This window comes from Zonotrichia albicollis, chromosome 8 (assembly GCF_047830755.1).
Source record: "Zonotrichia albicollis isolate bZonAlb1 chromosome 8, bZonAlb1.hap1, whole genome shotgun sequence".
NCBI classification, from domain to species: Eukaryota; Metazoa; Chordata; class Aves; order Passeriformes; family Passerellidae; genus Zonotrichia; species Zonotrichia albicollis.
This window is the reverse complement of record NC_133826.1, coordinates 27,339,489-27,360,559: the sequence shown is the minus strand read 5'-3', so window position 1 is coordinate 27,360,559 and position 21,071 is coordinate 27,339,489. Positions and strand designations below refer to the sequence as shown.

At 44.4% G+C, this 21,071-nt stretch overlaps 1 protein-coding gene across 10 annotated transcripts in view; it reads right to left on the bottom strand.

The window, feature by feature from the left end:
- Window positions 1–21,071, bottom strand: part of RASAL2 (RAS protein activator like 2) — a 163,783-nt gene that overhangs the window by 71,646 nt on the left and 71,066 nt on the right. For all 10 annotated transcript variants that reach the window (XM_005490209.4, XM_014269275.3, XM_014269278.3 and 7 more), the window contains exons 2-3: window positions 11,019–11,146; window positions 2,432–2,555 (exon numbers count right to left, since the gene is read on the bottom strand). In XM_005490209.4, the coding sequence (XP_005490266.3) occupies window positions 2,432–2,555; window positions 11,019–11,146 (252 nt within the window). The remainder of the gene's footprint in view (window positions 1–2,431; window positions 2,556–11,018; window positions 11,147–21,071) is intronic.

The following is a 21,071-nucleotide window of genomic DNA, read 5'->3' as shown; positions in this document are numbered from 1 at the left end:
TCTCATAGAAGTTATAACTTTATTGCTACCAATGAAAAAGAACCCCATCACCTTACAGGTCCTTTTTTATTTTTAATAAATAAATCTATTAATTAGCAAGTCACAAGAGAGCAAATGCCTTCACCTCTGCACTAGAGCCAATCCTAAGGAGCTCTTCTGCAAGGAGTAATTTTAGATATCACTGTCAGATGCATGGCCTGCAGTTACCATGTTATCCACATGCTTCCCTGGGACAAGCTTGATATTCTTATCAGCTCTGCATAGCAATTTCTCTACCAGATCCTGTAGCTGCCTCTGCTGTGCCTTTCAGCTTTTGGTGTCCATTCCAAAGCTATTTTAGTGTAGTTGTTATCTGTACTACTTGTCATAGGTCCTGGCTGCCACCATCTGCTTCTTCCTCTGTATAAGGATGTGCAATGGTTCCCTTCACTAATGTGTCCTCTGGCTCAGCATCTTGACATAAAGCTATTCCCACTGCTTGCTACCAACCCACTTTTTTCATTAGCAGGAATTCTGTAATCATGACAAGAGACATTTTTAACCTGGATGTGAGAACAAGGGAACTACCTAGGGCCCTGCAATCTGAGATTATATATGACCTTCCTCCCACTCTCATTTACACTCACAGAAAGGGCATTGCTCAATTTTTCCCTTCCCATTGCATGCCCAGTTCCTTTACCCACACACTCTGTGACATCTGTATTCACTACAGCTGTAGCTCTCACATGGAGATATCTGGTACTTTTAATATATTCTTGTCAGGCATATATCAAATAACACACTACAAGATGCCACTTGCATCTAAAACTGCAGCAAGATACACAGCAAGGCAGATACCAAACAGCAGAGTCATCCATTCTCTATGGCCTTGAAGGAAAATAAAGAATGTTACAAGGTTTCATGGAAAAACATAACACTGGGGTTTCCAGCTATTGAGATGCTCAGAGAAGTCTAGAAAATCCACTCATTTTTGCACATGGTACAGAAGAAGAAGGAATTTAAATCTTATATTTTTAAAGGTCTTTCTAGCTTATAAAGCTATAAATAATATTCACTGCCTAGTGCAGACTGGCTGCAATTCTTTATTCCCCTCACTAGCCATATACCTGGAGTAAGTATTTTGCCTACAACACCATGTAAAGATGATTAATACCAGGTTCAGTTCCAAACAAGAATGAACCTTCATTCATCTGGCAAAACAAAATGATCATATAGAGGTGCATTTGAAACTCCACAAACAAATGCAATCAGGGCTCTTTTCATGTCACTCATCTCAAAGTATTTTGCAGTTTTTCCTCCTAAATCCCCAACATTGTCCTGATTATTTTCAGACTTCCAATCTGTAATCTAAGAAATAAAAAAAGAACCTTATCTGCCTTCCTCAAATAGGAAAGAGTTAAACAGTGCTATTGACAAGTACAAATAAATAAGCAATACAGTTCAATGTGCTAATTTATCATCTACAAGGGTGGGATTTTCCTTACTTGTGGGCAATATACTTGCAAAATAAAATACTTAGTAAAAAAAAAACCCAGCTGAGGCTGTGAAATGAAAAATACCTTATCTGCTCTTCACCTTGGACAGCAGCTATCAAGGCTGCTTTACTATTTACAGATCCATGTTTATTCCTCATAGCTCACTCTCCCAGGAGTGGCATTTTTCAAAGCTGCACCAGGGAAGAACTGCTCCTAAGTCTCACCAGCCTGTGTGAAGGAAAACTTCTTGCACAGGCTGGGAAGAGAAAGAAGAGCTCATTTGTGTGTGGTTGCTGCTTCTTCCTTCTTTTCTGGGAAGAGCTGGAATGGTGCTCTTTATGCAGCCACAGGTGGGGTGGAAAACAGGGGGAACTGGGCCAAACCTGGACTTGGGGAACCACTGCAACTTTGCCTGTCATTTTTAATACTTTTCTTGTGCTTTGCCTAAGCTTCAACATGTATAATTATAGCCAACAGCAGGCATATAGCTGCTTCTTTTAGGAATGGCACCCTGAACAGGTAAGCTAGAGAAAAACCTGTTATTGGGTGCTTGTTGTGAAAACATGAAGCCAAGGAAATTCCAGAGGTGAGGTAAAACACAACCAGCTACCAGCTCTAAACCAGCAGGAACCACTTAGAGCCATCCACAAGAGCTGCATCCCCACTGACCCACATCCAGCAGCTCTCACCTCTAAATCCCAGGGCTGCCTAGTGAGTTTAAAAACACAGCTACAAAGCTCCCTTTGGGCCAGCATCCCATAACCATCTATCTGGTATCTGGATAAATGCTGGTGCTTGGCAGTCGCTTTGCTGGAGACATTTACACACAACGTCTGGGCTGTGCGACCTCTGCATGATGGTACCCGCCTGGCCAGGCTGCTGGGGCAGGCGCTGCCCTCTGAGAGCTCGCAGCTCCCCGATACATTTATTGTATTTCTCTCTCGTGGTTCTCTTACCTAGCTGGGCGGCCCCCTCTGCCGGGTACTCGGGGAACTGGCCCTCCGAGGGCACGCTGACCGTGCGGCGCAGGCAGCGCCCGCGGGAGGCATCCTGCGGCTCCGGGATCCCTTCTGCAGGCACCTGCGGGAAAACCGACAGCTGTTAGCTCGGCACCGGGACACCCTGCTCATGTGCCATCTTGATAGGGGACTGTCACTGCCACGTCTTCTGAAAAATCCTCTCTGCCCAGGATTTCTTCTCCTGGGAAGCTGAGAAGCCTCAGAGAAGAATAAAAACAGTAATTGTCTGATTGCTTCTCCTGTGTTTTGCTGCTTTGGAATGTGGTTGGAGATTGTTTATCCAACAGGCGCTTGTTTGTTTGGTTTTATGTGAGTTGTTTTGACTTAATGACCAATCACTGTCCAGCTGTGTCAGGACTCTGGAAGCAGTCACGAGTTTTCATTATCATTCTTTTGTAACCTTCTGTCTATATCCTTTCTCTATTCTTTAGTATAGTTTTAGTACAGTATATAGAATCAAATTCTGAATTCCTCCTTCATCCTGGGAACCCTGAAAATACCACAGGGGACTTCATTTTCTCCTCATCTGCTAATGGCTCTCAGACATAGTGTGGCATTTGTGGCCTTAACACAAAATTCCAGAGGCTCCCCAGGAGAGTGCAGCAGCAGTGAAGGGCACGCTCAGCCCAGCATCCTCTGACCCCCAACTACTAAAGCACTCCTGCCTTTCCAAACTGCTTCCCCAGCGCCAGACCATGGCTGCTTCCAGAGGCTGCTGCTCAGATTGCTCCAGGCAAAACTTGGAGAAAACAAAACTTGTGCCAGCTACCTGGTGCTCATAGGTGGTGCACAGGCACTCCCAGGCTGCAGAGACCCTCACCACGAGCAGAACGCTCATGGCTATGGTCCAGCAGCTCTTGTCATGCTCAGGTGGTAACTGAGCTCAGGATTGGTGAGTCACTGGTTCACCAATTGGTGAATTTTGTGAATTTGTGGTTGCTCCAGCCCAGAGAGACCTGCAGCCACCTGCAGCATGCAGGCAATGGCACCGCTCTGTGCTGGCCACCACACCCTCTCTTGGTGGCCCACCACACCTCCTGGTGCTTGTTTCCATGCCTGGAACCTGTGGCTGGGCAGGGCTCCCCTGAACCTTCCACAGCTGGAAGGAACCTCAGGGCTGAGGGAGATTCAGCACCCAGGGGCTAGAAGGAGGCACAAAACACCTCAGTGTACTTTTGAGTACAACTGCAATACATGCAGCATGGCAGCTTCTTTTCATGAGCCTACACAACACACAGAGGGCACCTAAAGAAATAGAAGCCCCTGTCCTATTTCCTGTGCTGCTTCTCCTTTCATATCTTCCATCAACTCTGAGAAATGAGTATTAATAGCAAACAAAAAGCTATCATTCATTTGCATTGAAGGTTGCAAAAGATCTCAGAGATACTGCATTTTTTAGAAACAGGCTGGACACTACAATGGCTCTCAAAACCAGTTCTGGCATTTCCTGATTTTAAGCACTTAACATTCTCTTAAGGTCATTTTAAATGCTGTTTATTACTATCCTGATTTATTTGTCTCCTTCAAACAGTGCCCATTTTTCAAAACAAGTTTCCCAAACCCCTGGTGTTTATTCTGATCAGACTATTGTGTTCTCTGGTGATTTTTACAGCTGTATAAACTCTTGTGCAAAAGCAGATTGGTAAGTTAAACAGAGACTAATTTTGTTAGTTTATGCCACATTTGTTCAATCAAATTTACATATTAAATTTTTTGTTCTCATCTGGAGGCTCCATTTAGTCTTATTCCCTTCTAAACACTCTCCTGATCCTCTGCCTCTCCTGATTTTCCTGGTTTTCTTTTGGGAGATGCTGCGAGCCAGATTTTCCTGAGGATCTTTTGGTGGGATGCTGAGAGGCAGATTTCCAGATCAGCTATCACCAGCCATACCCCACACCTGCTTCAGCAGCCCTTAAAGCCCTGCCACACTCCTGTCACAGTGAACTCACGGCACTACACCCACCTGCTTGCTCTAGACCAATACAGCTACTGCAGCATTGATTTCCCCACTAAAGTAACTCAAAAAGATCCCCTTAAGTCAGACTTGAAAATGCTTTATTTAGTAAAACTTCTCCAAAACCATTGTCTCCATTTGTATTGACAAAAAGAACCAACTCCAAGACTGCAGGACCAGTATTTATTGCTTAGCATGAGACCAGCCTGCTCTAAAAAAAATACAGATTTATGAACATGTAAAATGATCTTGCTCAGCAGCTCTGCATCCCTTGGGACTGGACACATTTTAAACAGTTCTATAAAGTGTTCTGTGCTCAGACAATGGATTGGTGGATGGAGAGACACCAAAACACAAGGAAGTGCACAAATAAATACCATGTGAAAACCATGGTATATATCTGCAACCTTTCCAACACTCCTGTAGCCCCCCCAGTCCAGCAAGCAGTTCAGCAAAGCATTGAAGGGAATGGCACAGCCTTGCAGAGTCAGGACTCTAATGGTGATTCAGTCTTTCAGCTCTTTATTTTTTCCCCCATCCAGCTTTATCCTCTTCTTTCCCTGCTGAGACTTCATCACCCCGGGAATTCTCTGACCCTGAGCTGACATGCTGAGGCTGCTGGTTCAGGACTGGGGTCTGAGCAGTGTTGACTCTGTGATAAAAAGTGACACAGGGACAGTCCAGATGCTGATCATTTCAGCAATCTTAACAATTTTCATCACAGGTCACGTTTCCATGACAAATTTCACAATTTAATGAGGATGGGTTCATAGCTCAAACTCTAAATCCGTGAACAGCATCCCAGCTCACCTGCCACTGAACACACTTTTAAAGTATAAAAAGTCTGTATTGGGGATTTCCAGCAGTTTGATGATGAAGAGATTTCAGAAGAAATAGGAGCAAGAGCTTTCCAACCATTTAATGTCTCTTAATGGCAAACTAAGATAGTCACTTTTAAAAAAAGCAGATAAAAAATAGATAAGATTTGTCCAGATTGGAAAGAGTGGTTCAAGACAAACTTATTTTTGAGAATTTGCAGACTCTTCTGATCTAACAGTCAGGAAGTTTGGAATCATGTAAAAACCAGTTAAATAATGCATTTTAACTTTTACCTTCCTTCAGAAAGTTGGAAGCTAGCTACAATTCTGACATGGAAATCCACTTTAAAAATGACAGCAAACATTTCTCTGGGCTTTTGGAAGTTAAATAATTAAATTTGCTTGGGAATTAAGGCAAATCTTACCTTATGGCTGGGTTCAGCCTTGACAAACTCATTTACAGGTGAAACATGTTTGCTCTAAGACCCCCAACATGACAAGTCCTTTGAGGAGGACAGTGAGATCTGGGAAGAGCTTCCCCATGGGCCCCATGCAGCAGGGTTTGCTCCCCTGGGATCACCACTGTCACGCCACTACTGGTGTCAGTCACAGGAGATGGAAAGAAGGAAAATACCTCCCAGGTGTGCTGCTGCTGCTGGCCTCTGTCACCAGCACCAGTGAGCAGCAGATCTTGTCACAGTGCATATAGGTCTTTGCTATCCTTTGCCCTTGAATAAAATCACCTCTAAATCTGAGAAGAAAGATGAGATTTGGGTGCAGGGAGGGGAAAAAGAAGAGTCTAACACAGTGAAAAGTGTTGTTCATCTTCATTTCCAAGTGAACACAAAACAAACATTCTGCAGGACCGCAGCCAAGCTGCTGACAAAGCCCAGCTGAAAAGCAGCCCAGAGCCAGGTGCAGCCATTTGTCACATGCCTCCAAGTGGAAGTGCTGTGCACAGGGTTGTGTGTCTGAACCACTCTTCATGAACCCTCATTCCCTTTCCCTGTTTCAAATGGGTCTGATTTTGCAGACATGCCTACTTGTCAGAACCCAGGAAATTCCTCTGGGGGATTCAAGCCTCTGCCCAGGGGGCTCAGAGACCTTGGCACAGAACCCAAGATCCCTGTGCCTGTGATTTAGCCCTTGGAAAAAACAATTGCCAACCTTATATGAAGAATTACAAGCCACAAAAGTTTAAGTAGAGTGATAGTGAATTTATCACAGAGTGAAAAATGGATTTTTTGGGGTTTTTAGCATGGAGGTTCAGGGGCAAGATGGAGGAATCTGGGCATGTTCTGCCTTTCTCCTTCTTCTTCTTGGCCTCCATCTTTTACTGTGATGTTGGCACTCTTGGATTGGTTTAGAGTAGAAGCTCTCTGTCTAACATAGGTGATAGGTATTGGGAAGTAATTGTAAATATTGTACATGTAGTTTTTATATAAAAAGATAACACTGCCCCGAGGGCAGCCAGAGTGCCTCTGTCTGACCTGCTGAGCAGACTTTGGCTGGACAGCAGATAAAAATTTTATAGACAAAGAACAATAAACAACCTTGAGACTGAGAAATGAAGAATTCTGACTGCTTCTTTGACTGCTGGGCTGGGAAAAGAGACTTTCTAACACATCTTGGGGTCACTCTGAGCAGGAGAGAAGCCGAGACCCACTGTGCCCTCCCAGACCCTCCCACCTGATGGAACAGGTTTCCCAGAGCAGATGGAAATATCTACACCTTCCTGACAGGGGAAACTCTTCCTTGTAGAAGAAATGCCTGATTTGTATGGACATCAATCTAGGCCTGTTTTCCTTGTTTTGGAAAATGCTGTTAAATATTATCACACTGTGTAATAATGGCACACCTCCTGTCACTCAGGACTTCTTATTTGCTAAGTCATCTCCCACATTCCTACAGGGATTAATTTTCTTTCTACTTACTTTTTAGGCATTGAACTCTTCCTTTCATTAATAATTTTCATTCTTCAGTCTCACCTATTCTCATTTTATAAAGTTGACAAGGTGTCAAGTAATTAATGTTTTTCTTCACTACACAAGGTGATACTGCCAGACTATTTTTGTCTAAGTAATTACAGATATTTTTGGATCAAGTTGCACTTCAAAAGGCTTCTGATTTTCAACCTACTCTTGCACAGCACAAAATTTCTCTTGCATATACTTCCTTCAAACTGCCTTGACAATAAATCCATAGTAGTGGGACACTATGAGAAATGAGTTTTCTCTACTACAATGTTTATTTCTGTAGTGTTCCCTTGGTCTTAAAAATCTGCTGTATTTTTAGCAGGACTAACTGAAAAAAAACCCAAATTTAGCATTGTAACTGAATCAGTGGAGAATTCTCCCATTTAGCTGTTTACATTTTGTATATATTTTTCACTTTCTGACTTGGACACACATACCTGCGGAAGGATTTTACAAAGCAGTATAAACACACATTTCTGTTCCCTTCCAGACTCACACAAGCTTGGATTTCATTCCATGAAGTAACAAAGCAGATGCACAGAGAATAAAATGAGAGGTTTCAGTTATGCCAGCCTTGTGGGGTTGAAAGTGCTCCTGATGCCTAAAGTTTGAGCTTTCATACTTTCCAGATTCTGTTCTGCATTAATATATAACTCTGAACTTCACATAAAAAGTCTTAGCAAGTTCTCTTCACAGTTTAGTTTGACAAAAAATTGCTTTTCCAGCCTCAGAACCAAGGACACCATTGCAGCTTCAGGCCCAAAAAGTTTAAAGAACAGAGAATTGAGGAGAGCAGACTGGGAGGATGGGACTGCATCACCTGGAGCTGGAATTGGACAATTAACCCCAACGTGGAAATGGACCAAAACTTATCAAAATGTGAAAACTCATGACCCATCTTGGGTGTAGCCTCAGCCAGGCTCCTGTGCTGCCCAAGGTGTATCCTGTGAAGGCCTTTTTAATAAACACCTATTTTATTCCATAACACAGCCTCTGTTCCAGGCAGCCTCTCAAGGCATCCATCACTCCCTCTGGGCTGCAAGGGCACTCTGATCTTGCCATCTCTTCCTTCTTCTCCTACACCCTCTCCCTCACTGGTGGGTGTCCTTCTCTCCTGAACATGGATTCTATGATTCTCCTCAGCAGCCCACAGGAATTCTGACCTACTCACTCTATCAGTAATGACTGTGTTCAGAGCAGGAATCTCTTCTGCTCCTGTTCCATATTGCCCGGTTTGAGTCAAAAAACACTTCCTCCAGCATCACCTTTCCAGTAATTTTACTCTGAACATAATTTTTTTTTTTCTTAAAGTAACCTCCCTCTTCTTTGTTCACCTGGTCTTTGCTTAGGCTCCCTGCACCAGTGGTCCCACCCAGGGTCCTTTTATGATTCCCCATATACAGACTTTTTCATCATCATGCTCTTAACAAGCATCTCACCCCACTGCTGCCTTAGGCCTTTGTGCACTCCTGTTTCTAGATCACATTTCATGGAGCCTCTTTCAACTTTGAATGACTTGCCAAGAAAAATTTAACTGCATTGCCTCCCCTCCCCTTTCTCAGGAAGGCTGCAAAGGGATACTCCTAGCTCAGAAAAATTAGAAGAAAATGTAAATCCAGAGTATCAGCCCTGTGTCTCTCTCTCCTGACTGGCAGCTCTATACGTTGTGTGTTTCTGAAAGGGACTCAGAAGCCAGACTAAACCAACCTCTGATTTTCCTACTGAACACTCATAGCTCTGCAAGGAGTTCCCTTTTTCCTTTCATTTCACAGTAGCCACAAATTACTTGAAAATCAGAATGGCAAATCTGACTCCAGCTACAGGCTTCTGAAACAAATCCCATTATCAGCATGTGGAGTCACACCTGCACCAAAGGCATGTCTGCTTGGCCCATCTGCATGCAGCATTTCCCAAAATAAGCTATTTCTCATTGTGGCAGTGCAGGAAGATCCCTTTGAAAGAGCACTGCAAGAATTTACACTTCTCCTTCTTTTTTTGGGGGTTATTGCTACACTTAAACCTCAGGCCCTCTATAGCCTATATTGAATTTCCTCAGCTTCTGACAAAAAACAAGGTATTTAACCCCAGAATATAATGTGACACATTGGACTTCCCACATTTACTCCTCAGGATCTAGTCAAAAGACTCATCTTACTCCCAGCAAAATGCTTTCAGCTGTCTGTGGTAGGGGAAATAAGAGCCCCTAAGTGCATGATTACCACCTTCAGGTAACTATTTGTGGTATGAACCAGTGTTGTTTCAATTACATTTCTTAATGAGATGCATCCTTCTGGTCCAGCCATGCTGGAACAGCACTGTTTTAGAAATGATTCTCACATCTCCTTAAGTTTCTTCAGTGAACACTTCAATTCCTCAGGTGTCAGTCCTGTCAGACTAGAAAAGGAATTACATAGTAAACAAATACCATTAAATGGGCCTTCCATTTTGCCTGCTTTTGATCACCTCTCCCACACATCAGCATTAATGCTGTTCTTTTCTAATAACTCAAGTCCTTCTCTAAACCATTTCCTCCCACTCTCCCTATGCAAGGCAATATTTCATTGCAAATAAACCTGAGCACAGCTGACTGATATTTTATTCCACACCAGAAACAGGTCTTGCTGTCAGCCATACAAAGAAGCTTCAAAAGAATCAAGAAAAACCACAGAAACTGGGGTCATCACCAAATATAGGAAACTATGGCATTAGACTAAAACTCATGGATAAAAAGCCTTCATTTTTCCCTACCTTTATGCCTGCACTGCCATAGAGAGGCAGGTTTACAGAGCTGTGGTGGCTTTGACCACCATTAAAAGAAGTAGTAACACAGGAAGACACAGGCTGCAGAACTCCAGGAGGGAGTTTCATTTTGGCTGCTGTCACCTCTTCTGTGCCACCAGCACCTGGGCCAGCTGGACTGTGTGCACCACTCCATTCACAGAGAGGAGAGCTTAGCTCCCCTTTCCATAGAATGGGAAGGGGCTGGAAGGGACCTTAAAGATCACCTGTCCCAACCCCTGCCATGGGCAGGGACACCTCCCACTAAACCAGGTTGCTCAAGGCCTTATCCAGCTTGGCCTTGAACACCTATAAGGATGGGGCATCCACAACCTCCCTGGGCAGCCTGTTTCAGTGTCTCACCACTCTGGCAGTAAAGAACTTCTTTTTAAATTCCCTTTTCCCCCTCACAAGTTTCAAAGAATTTGTGAGTGAAGTAAAGGGGAGATGAAGAAAGCTGCCTTCTTTTACCAATAAAGGCTGATATCTTGTGAAGGCTGACCTAGAACAGAGACTAGACAGAGCTAAAGAATAAAGAAGGGATTTATTAAGAGGCCTCAATGGATCCACCTTGGGCAGCACAACCCAAACTGGCCACAAAATGAACAACCAGTCACAGGTCATCCATTTAAACTTATAAAACTTTTATAAGTTCTGGTCCATTTGCATATTGGAGTTAATTGTCCAATTACAGCTTTAGCTCATGAAGTCTCATCCCTCTTCTTTTTCTCTCTTTGGTGCACGTTGTTTGTGCTCTTGGGCCTGAGATTTGGATCATTTGTCCTTGGTCCCCAGCTAGAGCAGGAATTGTTTTGTCTCCCTGCTCTGTGCACAGAGCTCACCATCCCCTCATATGAAGCCCAGACTTACACACTAAAGCAGCACAGAATGTGAAAAATATAAAAGCTCAAACCTCAGGCATCATTTCTCTCCTGTTCCCAAAGGGCAGATACATTCCCCCCCCATTCCCAAAGGGCACCAGTGTGATCTTGTCTCACCTCCTTCTCCCTGTTGAGCAGCACCAGCTGGCTGTCTGTCAGGATGCAGTATTTCCTCTCCCATGTTGTCATCTCGGTGTAGGGGGACTGGCCACAGGACAGTCTGTGGGTGGGTGGTCCTTTCACATCTGGGAACAGAAAACCACCCCTTGTTAGCACATGGCATTAACACCTTCTTTGCTTTCACAGCTCTGCAGTGAGACCTGAACCAAAACTGCACTCTGTGCTGAGTGGGGCCTGTTTCAGCATTTAAAAGGTGAAATGGGAATCCTGGGAGGCACCCATGTGCTACTAATATTTATTTACTTATAGCATGACTTACAAAAATAGCAATACCAGGGATGAATATGAATGTCTTTGTCAAAGGCTGAAATATATTGAAAAGACCAAGAGCTCTTATGAAAACTTAATCTTACTTCCACTCCCTTCTCAAAACCATGGTTCAAAAGAGTACAGCCCCAAATGTACTCTAAATCTTAATAAAGTGGATTATTTGAGACTAAAGATAGAGAGATATAGGAAGGAAGACAGGGATCAAGGAAGGCAGGCTTGAACAAGGGAAGGAAAAATTCAAAGGGATGAACATTTAATTGAGAAGAGCTTACTGGCACCTTTTGGTGGGGAACCTACTTGATGAAATTGTGCATTTTCATTTTGTCACAGACACTAAATTCATACTTGAAAAAAAACCCAAACAACACCTCCAAACACGACAAATCAAACCATAACCCAAATAATTTGATTCCCAATCCTGATCCATTAAAATTTATTTTAAAATCTATTTCCTATAAATTGCTCTTGATTAAGCTGCATATGATATTGTGCCTGTCACTACTAACAAAGTCCCTTCCAACCCAAACCCTTTTAGGATTCTATGATTCATCTCTTTACAAAGTTTTGATATTACGTTCGGATTGCTTGATAAGATTAAGTTTCATTTTCATCTCACACTCCAGTTCTACACAATTTGCTTGCAATGATCTAAAAATCATCCATTCCCAATGGATGTAGATCCCTCAGGTCCCAAGGGTCTAAAACAGACACTGCAAAAATCAAGGGACTTCCTGCACAGGAGTCCAGGAGCTCCTTTAACTGTTTCAGGGGCAAAGTGAGTGTTCAAACCCGAAATGTTTTGCAGCACTACCTGCCTTTTAGCACACCCAGCAGCACGCACAGAGATAATCGAGCTGCTTCTCATAGCTTCTCCGCAGCATCACCACTAGAGGCCAGCGAATCCTCAATCACCCAGCACCTTGCAGGGCCGGCCAGCCAGCCCAAAGGCCAGCGATAAACCTGCCCCCAACTCGCTTCCCTCCTTGCACACCCTGCTTGTGCCCCCTCTTTATCAAAAACGCTGCAGCATCTTCCTGCAGCTCTGCCTCTGCACTGCAAGGGATGTGTCAGACTTGGGAGATGCCTTTCAGTGCCTTGTTCAACCTCACTTTCCATCAGGATTTTGTGATTATTCAGGAAAGTGATTGGAACAGGCAACCTCTGAGAAGGCTGCATGGCTCCTGCTGCTCTGAGTAACAAAGAAGGGCACCTCTGTGCCCTTAATATCAGGTAAAATCATTCAGGGAAGAAGATGAGATGCAGAATCAGATGACACACTGTTACTTCTGATACAACTCAGTTTGTGAGAGTGACAACAAATGCTGTGTGGCTCAAAATTGTCCAAATTCTATTAATTCTAATTATTTTATAAAGATAATGAAGGGAAACCACCATAAGCTCTGTGAAGCAAAAGTACATTTATGTAAACTCCTGGAGCACAACAGACTCTCCCACAAGTTCTGTATTAGTCCATTTTACAGACATGAACCCTCCAGGTAGATTTCTGGCATAACTGCAACTCACATTTATCATGGTGTCCAACCAAAAACCAAACCAGATGTAAAATAAAACCACTGCTGCTCCTGCATTGACCTTGGCTTCCCAAGCAGCACATGAGCCCTATTCCTGCCTAAGCATGACAAACCTGACAGAGAGTAGAGGAGCAGGATGAAGCCATGAGCTCCTGGTGTAAGAGTGCAACAGAAAGAGCACGATGAGAGCTCTGGGGATCTGATCTCCTGGGTAAGGAAGGCATGTGATAAATCAGCAGGGGGAGAAAAGGATGAAGGAGCGTGTGCCCTGTCCTGCTGATGTGGGTGGGCTGGCAGTGAGACTGCCTCTCTCTAACCAAGGAACTGCATTTGGAACTGCTGGTAACTTTGTGATGGCAAAAGAAAACCCTCCTGGGCCATCAGCTCCAACGCAGAATCTACAGTCACGACTTGCCCAGCCCCAAAAGATCTTTGTGTTATAATTTCTTCTAACTACAGGCCTTGGCAGGATACCATCCAACAGATCCATGGGCTGCACAAAAGGAATTAAAGAACAGAACGATTTCTACCACTGCAATAACAACTCCAGGACTTAACTGAGTCATCAGGCACTGTGAGCTGGCCAAGGCTGTGTTGCCAAGTGGGTTGGCTACGTCAGAGCAGCTTTCCACAGGCTGCTGGCAGACTGACATGCCATGCTGTGTCTGGAGCTGTCAGTCACCCCTAGAGAACACCCCCCTGATGCCATTTTGTGTGTGCACTGGGGTCCTTTCGAACACAAGATGGGCACAGCCCAGCACCCCTCCAAGCCTCTCTTCAGCAAGCTGGTTTTCCAGAGCATGGGACCCCATAACTCCAGTGTGATGCTGTGAGCACATTGCAAACTCCACAGGTGTGGAAGGATTTCTGCACAGACAAGAAAGAGCCACAGGAAGGGAGCAGTGATGAGATAGTGCCCACAACAAGCTCCAGATGAACAACTGAAAACCAAGCAGGCTGTCTTTTCCTGCAGCCTGAACTACACCATGCAGACTGTCTCTTTTAGAAGCTTTCACCTTTGGCTTTATTTCCAGAAAGCAGGTATTTTCATTGTCACTGATGTCAGCCTATAAACTTCATTTCCCAGAAAACTCACAGCAACAAGGACCCCAGTGTAGCTTTGGTGCCTCAGTCCCACCTATTTAAATTATTTCTCAGCTCTCCCTCCTGCATGGCTGATATCTTTGGAGCCTCTCACAACAGCTGTGACTTCAACATTTATTCTGAAGTATGTTACCAGTTTAGACAGAAGACTCTTTGGGACTTTGCACAGTATCACATACACGCTTGGTCGCTCACAAACCCTGTTCTGCTTTCCGGTGCTCTTCATCTTTGGTTTTCATTTTACATTCTTGGCTCCAGCTTTTCACATGCATGTAATAAAACCCACCAACCTCTTCCACTAAAGCCCCATAAAACTAATTAAGCACCATGCTTTGAATCACTACAGAAGTGAATTGCAAGAAGTCCATGTGTAACGAGGAACACTAAAACTTTTGGGAAAGACTGCAGGTCAGGATTGTCCGTTTTAACTCTCTGTCAGCTCACACAGCAAGGCTTGAGCTTTGGAGATGAATGATCACTCAATGATGAGTGCAATGATCACTCCTTCAGACAGGAGCTAGAGAGGAGATCAGGGAGGTGCATCTGAAAGCTCTGAGTTTGCAGATGTTATGTGTGGGATGGGCTCATGCAGCCACACACCTAAATAGGCAAGTTCTGGTGACAGAAGATTTCTCTGGGTCTGATGCAATCCCTTCATTCTGCAGCACTACAATGAGGCATTCAAGTAAGCAGATCAGCAAGTCTACACATAGGATTAAAGGTCAGGCCTTATGTGCCTTCAAATGCTAATATCAGTTAAGTAACAGCTTGGAAAAAATCCCTTTCTTGGTACATCCCTGCTGCTGCCTCCCCTCCTGCCACATCCGACATCGCTCAAGACTGGAAACTGTGTTGTTTTTCCTCAGGGCTCTGAAATGCCACTAGCCATGATATAAATATCCACAAAGCTCCCTTTCTTTCAGTCAGATGACAACTTGTACCTTATTATTCTTGAAGTACAGGGCTTATTTTTAAAGAAAGGGGAAAATAGAGGGGCAGTGATTCCATAATCATGTACCAACAACAGAAGTGTTGAGTGGTGCAGGGTGAGGAAACGTGGAAAGCAGCAGCAGCCAGTGCCAAGCTAATCCCCACAGACAGGGAAAGACATCCCAGGAAAATGCTGGCAGTTTAGTAGTATTTATGGAGCAGAGCAGTCCTATCAGATAGGAACATTTCTGAAAGCTTCCATTGCAAACATGCAACAATTATTTTCCTTAAAACTCCAAATGTGTTCATGAGCGGAGAATATTTTCCAAAAAGCAGGCAATGGGCAGAATCAGAAGATTATTTCCAAGAGATAATGGGTGCTTCAGTGTCATTCAGTCCCCAACAGCTCTCCTACAACCAGAAAAGCAGCATCTTCTCTCCTCAGAGCTAGTGAAAAGGACAGAATTACCAGAAACCAAGCCAACAGAACTACATTAAAGGCAAATTCATGCCTTCAGTCTCTGCCAAAAAGCACTCTACTTACCATCAATAAAAACACAGAAATAACCCTCCAGCCCAGTGATGACAAGAGCACCCCTGGCAGGCCTCAGAGCTCCTTTTTCTGAACTGCACTATTCCTATGGTGAAATCAAGGGCTAACTGAAGTACTTGCCAAATTTTCCTCCACTTTATTAGGGTCCATATTCTGTTCCTAGTATTTCCAGCAAGGAGCTGCCAAGCAGCTGAGTAACTAATGTGGTGGCCAAGTTTGTATGCTGGGAGGAATTTTTTTTTCCCCTGAAGAGAGATTAGTAGGAGCCCTAACACCTTTTGACAACAGGTCTGCTTGCCCAATGTCAATGTTTCCACAGTGTTTTATGTACTTACCATAGAGACAGGATGAGAGAAAAGCATTTTAGGTAAGTGCTGTCATCTGAGAGCTTGTCAGAACCCCAACCTACCCAGCTGTGCATGACCACACAGTCCAGTTTGAATAACCATCAGTTCCAACCCTGGTAAAGCAGGTTGAAACAAGCCTTACTACTGACAGGAAACTTCAAAGATAAGTAAGAACTACAAGTCCTTCCACTGAACTTCCACCATCTCAAAACTCATGAAGGGATTCAAGGGCAAGATGTGGCAGAAAAGGAAATACACAGTGTCTCAACATGCTCCATTCCCTCAAATCTTGGAACAAGGCAGGATTTCTGCAAAAGGAGTCACTAATGGGAGTGAAAATGAGCGGCAACAGCGGCTCTGTGACACACAGCTGGGTGGGTATGTGCACCCAGTTCAGACAGCTGCTGAAGGTGAAGATCTGCACAGGCATTGGAGCAATCCTGGCCCAGCTGCCAGAGGGGGAACATCCCAACATCTGCACAGCGCAGGGGATCAGAGAGGTCAGCCACTGAGGGGCTGCAAGGGAAAGCACAACCAAGGCAACTCCTATTCTCTCTCATGCTGCTATACAGAGCTCTTGTTTGCATTTCTTATTTCTCAAGCCAACTCCCAGACATGTGCTATGGTTTCTGATCCAACCCAGACCAGAACAGTGTAGAGAGACACTATCAAAAACTGCTCAAAGAGAAACTTATCACAATGCCCAAATTCACCTGGAAGAGGAAGGGACACTCCTCCTCCAAGTTTGTACAGACAATCACCACACTGCCCCAACACAGAAAACACATGGTATAATATTATGAAAATTCAGCACATACTGTGTGTGGCAATGCAGAGACTGCCATGCTACAGAGAAAACACGATGCTCTCAGGGTTGATTAATTTTTCTCTGAATCACAATACACTTAGAAATATGACCAGCACACATTAGAAACAACATCACTAATTTTGCCATTTTGTTTCAAAGCACAATGTGGGCTCCCTTTCTAGGAAACCTCTCATAGCTACTCTGAGATCCAGCAGCGCTCACTTGTCCCTCTAAATCACTCTGTGGCACAGCTCCATTTCAGCTAAGAGGTGCCTACATTTTCGTGGTCAGCAACAGATCCCTGGTGCAGCAGGTGGCATTTTAAGCGTAGAAAGTGTGAGCAGATCCTTTGGGATGAGAGGCATGCCATTCATGTAGGATGTTATTACAGAGGTAAGTATCTGGTGTGAATTCTTCCCGTTACATATCATGGCCACACTCAACAAAGTTCAGTCCACATGTAATGAGCAGCTCTCAATTCAGCTGAATCCAGTTGCTCTCCTCCAGCAGCTGCAGGCAATGATAACCAAATTCTTAGATGGAAATCTAATAGCCTGGGTAGGAGGTAGAGATGGCTTAGTCAAACCATCGGGTTTCAGAGATCTCAGAAGCTCTCACGCCAACCGCTTACAGCCAAAACACTACCTGGAAAATCCATTCTGCACAGAATAAAGTCATAAAAGGTTTAAGTAGGTGAAAACACTATTTTAGAAGCTGGCAGAAGCCATGACCAGTGCCATGACTTTCTCAGATTCCAATGTATTTGGCACTGTAACACACACTCTTCACAAGATCTTTAATTTTTCTAGTATAGGCCAATCTTGCCAATCTAACCTATTAACTTTCCACTGCTCTTTTATTGAGTGGCAGTGATCAGACACAGTCTCAAGACTGGTTTTCCACTTTCCCAGTGAAGAATCTCATGAGTCACAGGGAGATTAAAGTAAAAACTGTTCAGTCAGGTGCAATTTTCATGTCCTATATCCTCAAAGAAATGCGACTCTGGCAATTTTCGTGCTTGTTGTTTGTGCTTCCATTTCCCTACCATCAGCATGTCAGTTCTGGGAGAAGCAATCTCTCAAAATTTAGAGATGGGAAGTCTGAAGGTGTCTGTTGTTCACTGCTTACAGGTGAGGTTTGAAGGATTTTCCCTTTCTCTGAATGAGGACTGTGTGTCTCTTCTGCCCTCAGCTAAAGGCATAGCTTTTCCCCAGCAGCTGCTGGGAAGCTTTGCTGAGATCTGTGATGGGCTGGGAGAAGGGTCACCTTGCTGCTCAGAATTTCTCACATGCAGCAGTCTCACCTTGACACCAAGAGGAAAGATTAACCTTTAAAACTCAAAGAGTGAGAATCAACATTTTGTCCGCTACCAGAGCTGCCAGCCAGATTCTTGAATTTCTGCACTAAGAAAACACGTCAGGAGCAATTTTTAAGTGGGAAGGAATAAACCTTCAGATGAGGGAATGCCTTAGCAGCCAAGGGCTGTCTCCTCTGCAACCAGCAGGAGACAAAATACAGAATGCTACTGTTCAACAAGCCTGGCATCTCCCAGCAGGACGGGATCTCTGGCTGACATCATTCCCACCCCTTCAATTCCTCCCCTAGGAGAGATCTGACTTGTTTGTGCAAGAGTCGGCCGGTGGCGAGCAAGGTACAGCAGCCTCCCTGCTGCAGCTGAGCTCCCAGACAGCTCTGCCAACTTCCCCTGGGCCCAAGTCCATACATCTGCCCTGTTCCTGCAACGTCACCACTGTGCCTATCTCCAGCTCGGGAGATTTCACACCAGGGCTGAGACTACGGCAGAGATCAGCCAAGATTTCCCTTCTCACCTCCCCGTAACACACGCAATCCCAACCCCAAACCTTTCCCAAGGCCTGTGCTCACACATTTGCCACCCTGACATCTCCTCAAAGGCCTCAGTGTTCCTTGGTACCCAAGGGCTCTGCAGAAGCTCGAGAGCACAAATTCAGTTAGGCCACAACCGTGCGAGCAGTTGCACTGAGATTTTATTTTCAAAAGGAAAAATTATGGAGCTGTTCCAAAAAAAAAAACCGCAAGTCTTAAAATCTTACGACTAGTTTAGTGAGCAGATGCTGAGTGTGCCAACAGTCTCGAGCTTTCTTGCAAAGTCCTAAAAAATGAGAGTTAAGGAGCTAATGGCAGAGGCAAAAATTAGGCATAAAGCTCAGAGGGTAATTCTGACTAGAAAGCAGAAAGTTGCACCAGCTTGCTGTCATCGAGCAGCTTCTTTGAGTAAAAGGTGTGGGAGCTCTTAATAGCAGTTTAAAGCTACCAATTAGCTTGAGCACTACTGAGCTCCTCTAAGCTTCTTACTGGCTGCATAGCCGATTGCTAAATGTTAAACTTACAGAGGGTAACTGATCCTTGCCTTGCTCTCTGTCCCCGTCCTCCCGGGCTGTGCCCAGCCTGGCTCGGGGGACACAGTGTGCAAGATGTGCCTGTCAGGAGACATCAGCACCTTCTCAGATGGATCAGTGCCAGCAGCTTCCAATCAGGCAATCAGTGTGCAGTTGGTGGCTCAACAAGTGGAACCAGAAATCAGAGCCCAGGCAAGGTGGGGACTGTACAAACCACGCAGGTGCGCCCCACGCTTGGCCCGGCCTCCCCGCGCGCCCACGAACAAGGGGCTCTTTGTGCAGCCTCGTAAATCTCATGACATCACCACAACAGAAGCTGCTGTCCCTGTAAAAAACCAATTTGGTTCCCAGGATAACTAAGATTTCAAATAACCCGCAGTTGCTTGAAGCCATGGCTGTGACCCTTCCTTTCCTTCTTATTCAGGTCTCGTTCCCTGCCCAGGACCACTCATCTTTGCTCCTGAATATTAAGTACATTTTTCTCTCACAGTTAAATTCCCACTTGGCCTACAAAACACTTTGGAATCTCAAAACAGAAATGGTTATTACAAACCTGTAGAGAGGATTATAAAAGATTACATGCCCCTATTACATAGCTGCCAAGTTCTGAGAAGGTTCTCAAGTGACACTTCTCCCCAAAGCAAGGAGAGCCTTTCGTGAGAGGTTTAGAAAGCAGAAAACTGAGAATAGCAGAAAAGTTAATTATTCGTGGGAGGAAAAAATGTCTGCAGTTTTTCCTCCTAATTAATGCATGGTCCTTTTCTTATCCAGCTCTATGCCCTTCACCTTGCTCTGTCCTCTGCAGTGCTTGCTCTCACCAATCCCTAATCTCCATCTCACAGCCTCTTCAGCACCAGGCATCCAGAGAGGGCTGTTCCCTCTTCATTCTTTATTTTTTGCAGCAGTGCAGGAAGAGGACAAAAGAAAAAATGTCCTGAACTTTAAAAGGACCTTGGTCCAAGGCAGCTGTGCAAAAAACAAAAAAACCCCAGCAAAACAATTTAAAAGCAAAAGCTGCTCAGTTCCTGCACAGATTTTTGGTGCACAGACACAAAAACGTACCAGTGTACTAGGGGTCAAAATTAAATGTGTGGCACAAGCAGTGCACAGAGCTTGGCAAAAGCACCAACAGCAAAGTTCACAGACTGCTTAACCCCCATCCTTGCCAAGAAGGCACCAGCCAGATGGCATTCATCTGTCACAGACCACTTTCAAAAGAGCACGACCCTTCTGCTTTCTCCTGTCAAGGAGGGAGGGATGGGAAGGGCAAAGGTAGGGAAGCATTTCTGCAGAGACAAGAAAGAGCCACAGGAAGGGAGCAGTGATGAGATAGTGCCCACAACAAGCTCCAGATGAACAACTGAAAACCAAGCAGGCTGTCTTTCCCTGCAGCCTGAACTACACCATGCAGGCTGTCTCTTTTAGAAGCTTTCACCTTTGGCTTTATTTCTAGAAAGCAGGTATTTTCCTTGTCACTGATGTCAGCCTATAAGCTTCATTTCTCAGAGCAATGGCAGGATGGCTGAACTCCCCAGCTCTGAAAGAGAAACACACCCTATGTAATCTCAAACCAACCCTCCCTGTGTGAGGTGGTGTTCATGACAAGAAAGAATAACGGAGAAATAAAGAATAACATATTACAAAAAAGCCTTGAAAATCTCACATGATGCTTTAAACACTTGCTCACCCTGCCACCACTGCACAGCCAGTTGCTGACGTACAATTTTAGCTATTTTCAGCCTGAATGTTTCTTGACTGTTTCTGGGTAGACACACAAATTATCAGATGCCTCTTTTGGGTTTGGGCTTTTTCTTGCCTCAACAGACTATGGGGAAAAGAGGACTTGTGAGCACTGCTGCTGTCTCATAGAGGGAAGTTTATTTCCCTTGTCAAAGGGAGACTTCACAGGACACTAAAATCTGCTGCAATAATGTGCATGGTTTCGCATATTTTGCAGGTCATTCAGGCATATAGGCTAAAGTTAGCTTTTGTATTTTAACTACTTAAAACAAATGACTAAGGGACCCCCTCAAGGGATTCAAATATCATGTACAAGAAGCCCTGCAGT